The sequence below is a fragment of the Ruditapes philippinarum genome, unplaced genomic scaffold (genome assembly GCF_026571515.1).
Source record: "Ruditapes philippinarum isolate M1 unplaced genomic scaffold, ASM2657151v2 ctg971_1_1_1_1, whole genome shotgun sequence".
NCBI classification, from domain to species: Eukaryota; Metazoa; Mollusca; class Bivalvia; order Venerida; family Veneridae; genus Ruditapes; species Ruditapes philippinarum.
In genome coordinates, this window is record NW_026858730.1 from 305,001 (window position 1) to 319,439 (window position 14,439).

Below are 14,439 nucleotides of genomic sequence, written 5' to 3' on the forward strand. Positions count from 1 at the left end.
TAGAACTTTCGGACAGATTTATATGAGCAAAAACCAGATATAAAAAACATCCTTTTCTTAGCATTTTGTTTTTAGATTCCCGTTCCAGCTTAGCATATCTACTAAATAAATATGACATCGTTATTTTACCTCTTTTTTAAAGTAATTTTCTCCGCGTTCAGGTGCCAATTATGGACTGTCAGCGATTGGCTGAAAAGTTGTGCAATGAAAACCGTAAGATTCAACAGTACATCGGGTTATTGGATTAAAATGCGATATGTTAAAGTATAATTAATATTTAAGAAGATAACATTGCATTGTTTTCTTAGCATAATTATTGAAATCTAGACTATTTTGTTTGTTGATTATTTGTATATAATGTACTCTTTTAGGAATGAATATGTTTAAACCAATTTAACCAAGTATATAACCACGTGATCAGCAGAAACTTTAAATGAAAAACGGTGGTTGTATCCTCTTCAAAAAAAGGTTAAGAACCTCTCTTTTACAAGGTCGGCATTTCATTCATCACATCTTTAGCATGACAACTGAATTTTAAGGTAGGCGTAAGCGTATCTTTTTTCCCGTACTTTTCCGTTACTTTTCGGCCTTTTCCGTTAATTTTCGACCTTTTCCATTACTTTTCTGAGACGGGCTCAATCACAAAAGCATGAATACGGTAATTCGGTCTGACCGTCGACTCATGTAAACAGATAGTAAATAAATGCTGAAAGTAACTTTTTGAAGCTCATGATATCATATGAAAGTTAACTAAGATTCATGTTAAATATTCAATGTTCAAATTTCACGTAAAACCTGACTTGGCGCCAGATCCTAGCATTTTTTAACACTTACAGGATTGGAGCAGTACCTCTAGACGCTTGCAGAAATCATTATCAGAAAAAAAGTCAAATATCGTTTGTTTGCCGATTTTTAAATTTTTCAGTCATAATCATACATAAATCGGTGTGAAAAGATGAATTAGACCTTTTAAATTTCATTCCGTTGGGTAAAAAGGCAAGATTTTAGAATTTTATCATTCAAGCGCCGTGTCCGGTATATACCGGAATACGGTATTTAGTGTGGTGCTCCAATCTTTTTTTGAATCTCACTCTTACGGTCCTCTACATATCACTAACAGGTTTGAACAATAATACATGTACATTTATTTTTGAGAATTTTACTTCGAGAAAAACGAGGCTCATTTTTTTACGGTTTATGGACTTATTTCATAATAATCAATTAGAAATCTACTCATAATCTAAGTGTTCATAATTTTATAATAAAAACATACAAAACAAAGTTGTCTGCTTACCGGATAAGACGTAATGTAAGGAAATGTAACTCTTGACAAATATACACAGCTACAGTAACTGTAACTTACAGAACGACACGGTTTGGCGTAAACTTCACCCATGTTCACCCCTTATTTAAAAAAAATCAATGAAACGCAACGAAGACTTTTGCATGCCTCAGTGAAGCGAAAATTTGTGCAACACCCAACATCAAATTTGGCTGGGTAGATCGTTGAATTAATAGTTTCAGACAAATTCACAGGCAATAGGACTGGCTATTTCGCAGTTGAAGGTTTGCTTAACTCATATTATTTTTTTATATATAACACATAATCTGGCAAATTATACTATAACAAGTTTAAAACAATGTAAAATCAGTTATTTGCATACCTCAAAAGATAGGTAAAACAAAAAATGTCTTTGAAATAAAATCGTTTGTTACATGCATATATAATATTATTTGAGCGATAACATATTAAACCGTTTTCCTAACAAAATATTGAACTACTGTTTTGAATACTGAGTATATTTGATGATTTCGCGCATTCGCCACTATGGTAAGATTTTCTTGTAATTTAGGTATTTTGATAAATATTTAATTTAATATGTTCTTTAATACTGACGTCCCAACTTAGTTTCTATTCCACTTAAGGAAAGCCAGTTATGAAAGGCGTATAAGCTATAGATGTACTTAAAAGTGTTTTACTCTGGATCACGACTTTACTATAGGGACACATCAAACAAACGTCATAATTTATCTTTTATTGCAGCGTAATACACCATATTTTTTTTTTCTTCTTGTTACATAATTTGGTTAAACATGTTCCGTCAATAATTTTTAAATGTTGAAACAACGCTATCTTAATGGGCTTGCAACATGTTTTTATCACACACCCGTGCCGATTTTGCGACTCCATAAAAAATGGTATTGCACGGCCGTGCATATATTTTGACGTGACGTCATTAGCGTTATACACACATATTGTAAAGACGCGCTGAATGTTAGCGTTATACTATAGGCGCGTCCTTGAAAATGACTATTTTTTTTACTTTAAACGGTCTTTATTTTGGGTATGTGATAAATAGAATATTAAATTCGTGTAAGCTCATTACTGAATATATTGCACTCGTTGAATAAAATAATAATATGCTCGCCTCTATATATTATCTATGAAGGAGTTACATAAGGATTTGTGTATTCGTTTACTAGAAGCTCATGTTAAAAGTTCTACAATTATGATTAGAACGAGAGTATGGCAAAATTACATGACGGCATTGTCACATCCCTTGTAGATCTTGTCAAATAAAGTTGAGAATTACAAACCAAGAATTGGAATGCAAATTGGAGCACCGTTCGTAACGGCGAAAAGGATGCGCATAGTCGAATGGATATATAAAATGATATTATACAAGGAATGACCACGGCACCTGTTTTTTTTTCAGGAAAATAAAAGGAGACAATACCTTTGTGTTGTTTCCCCATGGTCACATGGCGACAATACGATAGTGCGAAAATACTATTGCGTTGCCACCACCGCGGTATCGTACTGTCGACATCACGTTATCGTACTGTCGTCATCGCGTTATCGCACTGTAGCTTAATCGCACTGTCGTCATCGCATTTTCGCTCTGTCGTCTTCGCGTTATCGCATTGTCGTCATCGCACTATCGTATTGTCGCATTGTCAATCTTATCAAGGAAGCTAACGCGTATAGGTGAATGTTTTTATTCAAGTGTGCATTGGGGCTGGTGAACGAGCGTGCGTGCATGTATGTGTGGATGGTGGCATGCATGTGTTTATGATGGAGATTTGCGTGTCTGTTCCCCGTGAAGGAAACTTTACAAGCTGCAGAAGTATCGACAATTCTTTCAGTTGCACTAAATTTTAATATTGTTACATTTCAGATGTTTTGGATTGTTGCAATAAGCGTATGTCTCTGCACAGCGCATGCGTGTGAGTATGGCCGAGAAAGTGGCTTGTTTAGAAACACATTTACGAGCACTTTAGGAACAAATAATGTTGAAGCTGACACGGACACGGATTCAAATCCAGCTTTTGGTCAAAGCAAGGTAGTAACGTTTGCCAACCCGTTTAGGATATTTTCAGACACCGATCAGACAAGCGTAACGGTAAGCGTTTTGATTCTTTTTTAATATAATGATCGTTTGACGATTTTTGCCTTCTCATGTTGCCATTTTGAATAGCCATCTGTACACGACGAAGATCGTCCGTGTTCGAAAAGTCGTCAAAATAGTGATTTATAATATATAAAAATGGACTGTTAATCGAATTAAAGCGTTGAACTCAACTTTTCCATTCTCGTATTTACAAAATAACCAAAAGAAGTGCATACTTCTAAACCGTTAAATATCTAAATCTGGACAAAACCATTCATAAATTTGGGGGATTTTTTAACATTATCTGAATAACTGAAAAGCGGTCAATATTTTAACCTTGATTAGATGACACGGGCATGCTGCCTGATCATGACGTAACATCAAACACTTTAATATGATTGGACGATGGCGTAAGCTTCGTTGACCAATCAAACACATTTGATTTTTAACAACGGCTTCAATCGGCCAATGATATAGCTTGCTACAGAATATAACTTTATGTTTTACTACTATCATATAGAGAAAATATATGATAATTATTGCATCATTATTTCGACAAAAATCAGTGCATTGACCAATTCAAATCAATTAGGTCATCTATTCTTGATAATAAATTTTATTTAATGACAAGACTGGTGACATTTCCGGAGTCTGTACTATCAGTGTCTAGAGGGACGGATTGACACTCATTAAGTTAAGACAACCACCCACCACAAAAATAGTTAATAATTGTTCGATTACCTCGCCCCATAGTCTGTCCACATAGCACAATCGTTGAGAAACTTGTAATATCGAGTTTGTGGGTTCAAATACCGAACTGGCCATCTAAAGTAACTAGATGAGAGTATCGAGAAGTTAGCACTGACATCGAAGATCGAAGATCGAAATTCAGTTTAAAGTGAATATCGAGCTAGCTTTGAACTTCGAACTAGCTCGAAGATCGAAATTCAAAGTAAACCAAAGCTGAATTTCGAGCTGGAGATGAATTTCGAGCTAGCTCGAAGATCGAAATTCAAAATTTTCAAAAGTTGAATTTCGAGCTGGAGTTGAATTTCGAGCCAGCTCGAAGATCGAAATTCAAAATTTTCAAAACCCGAATTTCGAGCTGGGGTTGAATTTCGAGCCAGCTCGAAGATCGAAATTCAAAATTTTCAAAAGTTGAATTCGAGCTGGAGTTGAATTTCGAGCCAGCTCGAAGATCGAAATTCAAAATTTTCAAAAGTTGAATTTCGAGCTGGAGTTGAATTTCGAGCCAGCTCGAAGATCGAAATTCAAAATTTTCAAAAGTTGAATTTCGAGCTGGAGTTGAATTTCGAGCCAGCTCGAAGATCGAAATTCAAAATTTTCAAAAGTTGAATTTCGAGCTGGAGTTGAATTTCGAGCCCTTTCATATATATGCACGAAACTACATCGATAATTCCTTTTGTCTATTTTTATTGATGTATTTATATTACTTTTCAAACGAAGTATCTTCACCTCCTTTATTATATGTTTTGCATTTCATATTACAAATGTATGATTATTTTAACTTTCAAGGGACAAAAAGAAATACAATATCTTTAAGTTCATATGCGTATTAATCATATATTTATTTTGCCAGACAAATACAATTTAAAAAATAAGAAAAAAAAACAACAGTTTCCAACGCGCTAGCTTAATTTACTTTCATATTAATAAGCAGTCTTACTTACTGTGCTATACAGTCAAACGAAGATAACATCTCATAAAATACAATTTGTATAACTTTCAATGTAATTATTTGGTTAATCACTTGCAGTTACCTATGTTTACCTGAGGACTGTGCTGGTATTTTTAGAACTGACGAAAGTTCTATAGAAATTCTTATTTTTAAACCGCTAAATATCTTAATCTGGACAAAACCATTCATAAATTTGGGGGATTTTTTAAAATAATCTAAACAACTGAACAGCGAACAATTTTCACCTTGATTAGATGATACGGGCGTGCTGTCTGATCATGGCCTGCACTAGTCTCATGACGTAACATCAAACACTTTAATATGATTGGACGATGGCGTAAGCTTCGTTGAGCAATCAAACACATTTGATTTTTAACAACGGCTTCAATCGACCAATGACTACAGAATATAACTTTATGTTTTTACTACTATTATATAGAGAAAATATATGATAATTATTGCATCATTATTTCGACAAAAATCAGTGCATTGACCAATTCAAATCAATTAGGTCATCTATTCTTGATAATAAATATTATTTAATGACAAGACTGGTGACATTTTCCGGAGTCTGTACTATCAGTGTCTAGAGGGATGGATTGACACTCATTAAGTTAAGACAACCACCCACCACAAAAAATAGTTAATAATTGTTCGATTACCTCGCCCATAGTCTGTCCACATAGATCAATCGTTGAGAAACTTGTAATATCGAGTTTGTGGGGGTTCAAATACCGAACTGGCCATCTAAAGTAACTAGATGAGAGTATCGAGAAGTTAGCACTGACATCGAAGATCGAAGATCGAAATTCAGTTTAAAGTGAATATCGAGCTAGCTTTGAACTTCGAACTAGCTCGAAGATCGAAATTCAAAGTAAACCAAAGCTGAATTTCGAGCTGGAGATGAATTTCGAGCTAGCTCGAAGATCGAAATTCAAAATTTTCAAAACCCGAATTTCGAGCTGGAGTTGAATTTCGAGCCAGCTCGAAGATCGAAATTCAAAATTTTCAAAAGTTGAATTTTGAGCTGGAGTTGAATTTCGAGCCAGCTTGAAGATCGAAATTCAAAATTTTCAAAAAGTTGAATTCGAGCTGGAGTTGAATTTCGAGCCAGCTCGAAGATCGAAATTCAAAATTTTTTCAAAAGTTGAATTTCGAGCTGGAGTTGAATTTCGAGCCAGCTCGAAGATCGAAATTCAAAATTTTCAAAAGTTGAATTTCGAGCTGGAGTTGAATTTCGAGCCAGCTCGAAGATCGAAATTCAAAATTTTCAAAAGTTGAATTTCGAGCTGGAGATGAATTTCGAGCCAGCTCGAAGATCGAAATTCAAAATTTTCAAAAGTTGAATTTCGAGCTGGAGTTGAATTTCGAGCCAGCTCGAAGATCGAAATTCAAAATTTTCAAAAATTGAATTGCGAGCTGGAGTTGAATTTCGACCTCGCTTGACGATCGAAATTCAAAATTTTCAAAAGTTCAATTTCCAGGTTGAGTTAATTTCGAGCCAGCTCGAAGATCGAATTTCAAAATTTTCAAAAACCCGAATTTCGAGCTGGAGTTGAATTTCGAGCCAGCTTGAAGATCGAAATTCAAAATTTTCAAAAGTTCAATTTCGAGGTGGAGTTAATTTCGAGCCAGCTTGAAGATCGAATTTCAAAAATTTTCAAAACCCGAATTTCGAGCTGGAGGTGAATTTCGGGCCAGCTTGAAGATCGAAATTCAAATTTTCAAAAGTTCAATTTCGAGGTGGAGTAAATTTCGAGCCAGCTCGAAGATCGAATTTCAAAATTTTCAAAAACCCGAATTTCGAGCTGGAGTTGAATTTCGGGCCAGCTTGAAGATCGAAATTCAAAATCTTCAAAAGTTGAATTTCGAGCTGGAGTTGAATTTCTTGCCAGCTCGAAGATCGAAATTAAAAATTTTCAAAGGTTGAATTTCGAGCTGGAGTTGAATTTCGAGCCAGCTTCAAGATCGAAATTCAAAATTTTCAAAATTTGAATTTCGAGCTGGAGTTGAATTTCGAGCCAGCTCGAAGATCGAAATTCAAAAGTTTCAAAAGTTGAATTTCGAGCTGACGTTGAATTTCGAGCCAGCTCGAAGATCGAAATTCAAAATTTTCAAAAGTTGAATTTCGCGCTGGAGTTGAATTTTGAGCCAGCTCGAAGATCGAAATTCAAAGTTTTCACAAGTTGAATTTCGAGCTGGAGTTGAATTTCGAGCCAGCTCAAAGATCGAAATTCAAAATTTTCAAAACCCGAATTTCGAGCTGGAGTTGAATTTTGAGCCAGCTTTAATCTGGCAATTTCGTGTCTTTTGAGCCGTAAATTATCTTTTATTTTGACTTCCATTTCTAAAGTTTCGACAATTTTGACAGTTAATATGGTTCTATAACGGATACTTGCATACATTATCCGCTAGGCTTGAATTACTTATAAACGAACTTTTATTTATTTCCTGCAATATAACATGTCAACAATCTAAATTTTTACCAAAAAATAAATAAATTAAAAAAGAATACATGACTTTTTTCATAGACTGACAAAAGTCATTAGACTTCTTTTTTTCCTATGAACTAATAGTCGCCCAGTCAGCTCGATAGGTACAACTTTGGATTTTAAATCCGGCGACCCGGGTTCCATTCCCGGGCGGCGCAATCTCGTTTTTATTCGTATAGATATTTTCTATCAAATTTCATTCCGTTTGTAAAGCAGTTTTTTTTTTAAACGAACCGCAAGCCCTGAGCAGTATAATTTTGAACTAGAAGCTTAAAGTAGATCTTGATATGAAATACTCATTTGCCACAAACATTAACTTTCTTTTGCTCTTTGTCTCTGTTGAAAGGGGTATAATCATAGTAAATGAGCATTTTGTATGGAAGTCAAATATACAACTTTGTTTATATTTTTGGCTACCTTTAAGAAACATTTACTGCACAATCAGCGCAAATTTCATAAGTTGTTAAACATTTTATATACTCTAAAATCTATTATTAAAACAGTATTAAACACCTATTTGTCATTTCTAAAAGAATTAAATATTTTAACGATACGATAAGATATGGTATCATGTAAGCACTTATTACGAGAGCAATACCGTTCCCAAATAACTTTCGTGCAAATTTCGTATAGCGCAGCACCATTCTGCATCAAGCAGAAAGGGAAGCTTAATCTTATGTTGTTATAACTTGTCTCCAACCCATTTGCATTTTGATATATACTCATTATTTGTATAATATATTTTGTAAAACATGTATTTTATGCCAATAAAACTTGTTTAAACTAAAGCACGAATTTGACAAGTTCAACTGCCAAATGCACACGAGATATACGACTGCTTCGATCATTGATGCAAACGGCTTTACTTCCCTCTTTTATAAATTATACATTTTGTATATTTCGGTGCTATTTTCACTCATCACCAAAATATGTGTGTTTCAAAAAAAATAAAAAAAACTGAAAAAAAAAAAAAAAAAAAAAAAAAAAAAACTGAAAAACTACCATGCACATTTTTAAAGCATTTTTACGTCATCATAGAAAAGTGACATAATGATATAATCTTTACGTTTTTTCTACACATTTATAGATTAATAATATCTGTCAAGCCTCGTTACGCGCCCAATGGGCGGGTCCACTCGGGACGGATATTCCGGTCCGAGCCGCAAACATTTAACAGATATTTTTCTGCATTTTCTGCCATATTTATTTCATATTCAAAATGGTTTAACCTCAATATGATATATGTTCATGGAAATTTAAGTCATTTCATCTATAACTTTTTTCCTTAACAAAAGCGTATTATCTTACAACTTAAAAAACAAGGGCGAAATGACGTCATCCTAAGCACATATTTCACTTCTAAAACGACGTCATTTTAACGCGGTTCATTCATAAAGTGCGCTAAAATGACCTTGGTTGTTTGGCAAAGGCGACTCATGCCAGATGAAATTTCCCGGCATCGGTAAAACTCAATGAGACGCCCAGTCTGCTATGCAAGAATAAATATATGTCATATGTCGCTTCGGACCGGAATATCCGTCCGCGAGGGAAAAACCACCGATAAAATTTAAAAAAAAAAAAAAAAAAAAAAAACACTCAAAATTACAGTTAAAACTGAAAAAAGGCAAAGCCTTAAAGCGAGCTCGATTTACTTTTAAAGCGAAATAGTATAAAATAATTGTTCATTTTTTGTTTTATATTTTCCGATTTAAAATTGTCATTCGGTATTTTATTCACTACTTCCGTTTATACTGGTCCCCTGTCCAATTATGGTTCCCATATAAGTGCGCAGAATACCAGCCTACGCTTCCGTTTTCAATCAGAATACCTCGGCTTTTATTGTTATCTTGTAATTCGAAAAGTTGCGATGTGTCACTTAGTACTTCGGACGAGTTTTCAAAACCATCACTAGCTAGCAGGTACTCGCGTTACCGTAAAGCTCGCTATAATTCTGATAGTGGGATTTAAAAAAAAAAATTTGATATCATATAGTACGACTCAGAGTATTGAATCAGATTGTTAAATTCTTTTTTTTTCAGGGTTGTAGCAGGGGTCCAGGGGCATGGTGGGGTGGGTGTCCAAACACTGATTCTGCCACCTGTGGTTATAAGAGACACATTTGAAACGGTGCACCGTCAGAATGACACAGTCTTAATCAATAACAATAACATACGCCTTTCGCTTTTATGGAAATTAAATAGGCATTACGTTTTTCTGTTTTAAATCCTAGAGAGTTTCACATAAATATCTTAGAATATATCATCACTATTGTTAAATCAATCAAAGACAATCAATTGGACAATCGTTGTATGGTTATATTAAGTTAAGAGAGTGTCGGTCTTTCCTTTTGTTTAAAAACACTGTAAATGATACGAACAAGCGCTCATCATATGTAAGATTTCTTATCGGAATGTGTACTAGTAACCGGGTATAAAACGTCTTAATTGTGTTTTGTGATAATAAGTCTTTCTTCTTGAAAGCTTCCAAAAAGGTAATAATGAACGGAAGTAGCAGTTGCTTGTTATTGTATAACATGGTATACATTGAAGCATATATGCTTGCAAGATAAGATACAAAATTGTCTTTATCTCCTGAACAAAATTTTTGAAATTCGATCAAGCTGTAATATTTTTGTCCAACTTTTCAAGCTTACTTTGAATTTCTATTTCACTGAAAATCAAAGGTCAAAATTGTTAACTTCACTGATGTAGAAGAAAGTTTCATCGCAATGAAAACTATATATACTTGGACTATTTTTGTTCGGAAGCATTCGCAAGGAGTGAGACAGCGTTGGAGCACCACACTTAATATTATTTTCCGGTATATTCCGGAGCTTCCAGCGGGTTTATACTTGACTCGTTGGTTATTTTTATGTCCCAAACATATACATGAACACTTCTTCTTGTTTGATTGCCTTTACAAAATACAGAGTACGTTCGATGAAAACCAAGTTATTTTTTCCACACTTCTTGTATTTCCTGAATTACAGTAACCTATTAATACCAGCAGGGACAGAGTGAAATTTAGCGCACTTACCATGAAGTCGCTTTCATCCGCTATCGGGGGAAAACCGAAGAAAAATTAATAGTATCTAAATAAATTATACGCTCCTCTAAGAAAAGTGTTCCAGTAATTTCCTTAAATAAAAACTTTTCACAAATACTCAAATTAATTTCCACCAAACAATTTCTTTCACATTATAATATATACTTCAGCCAATAATTAACATAAAATGCAATAAGGGTAGCTTCATGTAAAATGTTGACACATTTCAGATTAGATTCCATTGAATTTTTTTTAATAGTTTCAGCCAATTTTTGTACACGACGTCAAAGTTGACCAACAAAGACCGTTCTCAGCGTATCCTTGACAACTATTACGGGTACTTCCTAGCCAACGGCAGATACATTATCTTTCAAATGCTGCTGTATTCAACGGCAATCGTTTTATTTTTCTTTATGTTGAAATTTGTGTTAAAATTCCGCCATAAATGACATTATGACCACTGCAGATATACCGAAGTGTACGGAATTCTACATAAATTATTATAAATAGATCTGAAATTTAAAATACGGAGGTGTACAGGGCCGTTTATCATGCAATACGTACATGACAAATATCGTTATTCGTACATTCGAAATATAAGGCAACTTTGTACTTTACTTAAAAACGGATCTTTTTATTAAAAGTCCGCAAATTCGTAGCATACAAAATTTCGTTATCTTGCAAATACGGATTCTGTATACAAAAATAAAGAACCAAGATGTAATCCTGAATTACCATTTTCTTTTAAAGGAAAGAAATAGTGTGATCTGACATTTGTCAGAAAACATAAAAAAGTAAAGCTTTAAATAAATGTAATATTTTCCGGTTTTAACATATCAATTGCATACTGATTATATAGTCAGTGAACAGAACATATAAACATCAAAAGAGCCTCGACAGTGTAGCATGTACAGACAAAAGAACCTACTCAAATTTCCCAATTTTCGCCGAATGTAACTGCCCTGCACTGAAACAAACCAACTAAACCTGATGTCAATATTTAAAGAACATGTGTCAAATGTGTATCTTTAAAGATTTTTGTTTATTCATTATCTACAATTTGAAAATTTTTCTTTTTAAGAATGAGGCATGCAAATGTGAAAAAAGAACAAATCTGACAAAAAAGTTAAAAAGATGACAACTTACGGAAATTCATTTGCAGTGTAATATAACGAAACGTAACGTCAACATGTACGTCAGTGACAATGTACATTGAACCTTGGAAAACATGACAGTTTTAAAAAGATTGGTTGCAATAAGTTTATTCTAAAAAAAAGTTCAATAAAACAGAAATTCTTGTTTTTAAAATTTTGAATTTCGATCTTCGAGCTGGCTCGAAATTCAACTCCAGCTCGAAATTCAACTTTTGAAAATTTTGAATTTCGATCTTCGAGCTGGCGCGAAATTCAACTCCAGCTCGAAATTCAACTTTTGAAAATTTTGAATTTCGATCTTCGAGCTGGCTCGAAATTCAACTCCAGCTCGAAATTCAACTTTTGAAAATTTTGAATTTCGATCTTCGAGCTGGCTCGAAATTCAACTCTAGCTCGAAATTCAACTTTTGAAAATTTTGAATTTCGATCTTCGAGCTGGCTCGAAATTCAACTCCAGCTCGAAATTCAACTTTTGAAAATTTTGAATTTCGATCTATGAGTTGGCTCGAAATTCAACTCCAGCTCGAAATTCAACTTTTGAAAATTTTGAATTTCGATCTTCGAGCTGTCTCGAAATTCAACTCTAGCTCGAAATTCAACTTTTGAAAATTTTGAATTATGATCTTCGAGCTGGCTCGAAATTCAACTCCAGCTCGAAATTCGCCTTAAGCTTACAATTGAATTTCGATCTTCGGGCTGGCTCGAAATTTAACTCCAGCTCGAAATCTGGCTTTAAGTTACTTTGAATTTCGATGTTCGAGCCGGCTCGAAATTCAACTCCAGCTCGAAATTCAGCTTTTGTTTACTTTGAATTACGATCTTCGAGCTAGCTCGAAGTTCAAAGCTAGCTCGAAATTCACAAGAAACTGAATTTCGATCTTTGATCTTCGATGTCAGTGCCAACTTCTCGATCTAGATGAGACTTTAAATCGAGGTCGAGTACGTGAGTGTTGAAACTCGCTAAAGGACCAGAAAGAGGTACTTTAATTGAAGCATCTTTCTATATTTTGCAAATTCTTCCAAAAATCTAAAATGATTAAATGAAATGCTCTTCTTGGAGGACTCGTTCATATCGATCCCCGCACAGTGGAGGTTACTCTTTGATTATTCACACTGTACCCCTTCTCTGTTTTGGCAGACGTAATCTAATGTGAAGGCATCTAGTACCAGTAACCGTTTTGATAGCCTGCCAAAGGACAATGCAGGGGCTGAACTGTACTGTAGCTAATTCAAAGTGGCTCTTATTGCCGTGACCAAGAGAATAAACTACAAAACCACTACCATAATATGGAAAGCCATGGCTGTCTAATATTGTTCTTTTTCAATTAATGTAACCATGTGGATAATAGATATATAAGTTCACTTCGACTATATATGACTTGAAAACACCTTCTTATTTAACCGGAATCCATTACATATATCCACAGTTACAATATATGAAACCATACCGTCAGTGTATGAAACCGAGTTAGCAATATATTTAAGTTGATTTTCTCAATATATGATTCCAATTCTTCAATATATGGTACCAAAGTAGCCATGTATGGAACCAGATGTCCTTATATGAAACCGAATTATCAATATGTTAATTCATTTTTCAATACATGAAACCAATGTATTAATTTATGAAACCAAAGTAGATATATATAAGTTGGTTATTACATTATTTGATACCAATTCTTCAATATTTGGTACCAAAGTAGCCATATATGGAACCAGATGTCCTGTTATGAAACCGAATTATTAATATATTAATTCATTTTTACAATATATGAAACCAATTTATCAATGTGTGGAACCAAAGTAGCAATATATGAGTTTTTTATTACATATGATACCAATTCTTCAATATTTGGTACCAAAATAGCCATATATGGAACCAGATGTCCTGACTTGAAAATAGGTTTTTTTGGTTCCATATAATGAAAATTGCTATCATAGTATGTAACATCAACTTATACACTGCTACTTTGTTTCCATACATTAATAAAATGGTTTCATATTTTGTAAAAATGAATTAAATATTGATAATTTGGTTTCATATCAGGACATCTGGTTCCATATATGGCTACTTTGGTACCTTATATTGAAGACCTGGTATCATATAATGTGATAATCAACTTATATATTGATACTTTGGTTCAATACATGGATGAAATGGTTTCATATATTGTAAAAATGATTTAATATATTGATAATTCGGTTTCATGTTCCATAAATTGCTACTTTGGTTCCATATGTTGAATAATTGGTATCATATATTGTGATAATCAACTTATATATTGATACTTCGGCTCCAAACATTGATAAAATGGTTTCATAAAATTAATTAATATATTGATATAAGGATATCTGGTTCCATACATGGCTACTTTGGTATAATATAATCATATATTGAGAAAATCAACTTAAATATATTGCTAACTCGGTTTCATACACTGACGGTATGGTTTCATATATTGTAACTGTGGATATATATAATGGATTCCGGTTAAATAAGAAGGTGTTTTCAAGTCATATATAGTCGAAGTGAACTTATATATTATCCAAATGGTTAAATAAATTGAAAAAGAACAATATCAGACAGCCATGGCTTTCCATACCATAAAGTAAAATAGTTAGTTACTATCACTTTGCAGCCTGTCTATTCGACATTT

General features: G+C 33.7%; 1 protein-coding gene across 1 annotated transcript in view; it reads left to right on the plus strand.

Annotated features, from left to right (window-relative positions):
• The first annotated feature begins 1,421 nt into the window (after positions 1-1,421).
• Positions 1,422-14,439, plus strand: part of LOC132754082 (uncharacterized) — a 32,621-nt gene continuing 19,603 nt past the window's right edge. The window contains exons 1-2 of the mRNA XM_060744679.1: positions 1,422-1,566; positions 3,180-3,404. Of these exons, the coding sequence (XP_060600662.1) occupies positions 3,180-3,404 (225 nt within the window). The 5' untranslated portion in view covers positions 1,422-1,566. The remainder of the gene's footprint in view (positions 1,567-3,179; positions 3,405-14,439) is intronic.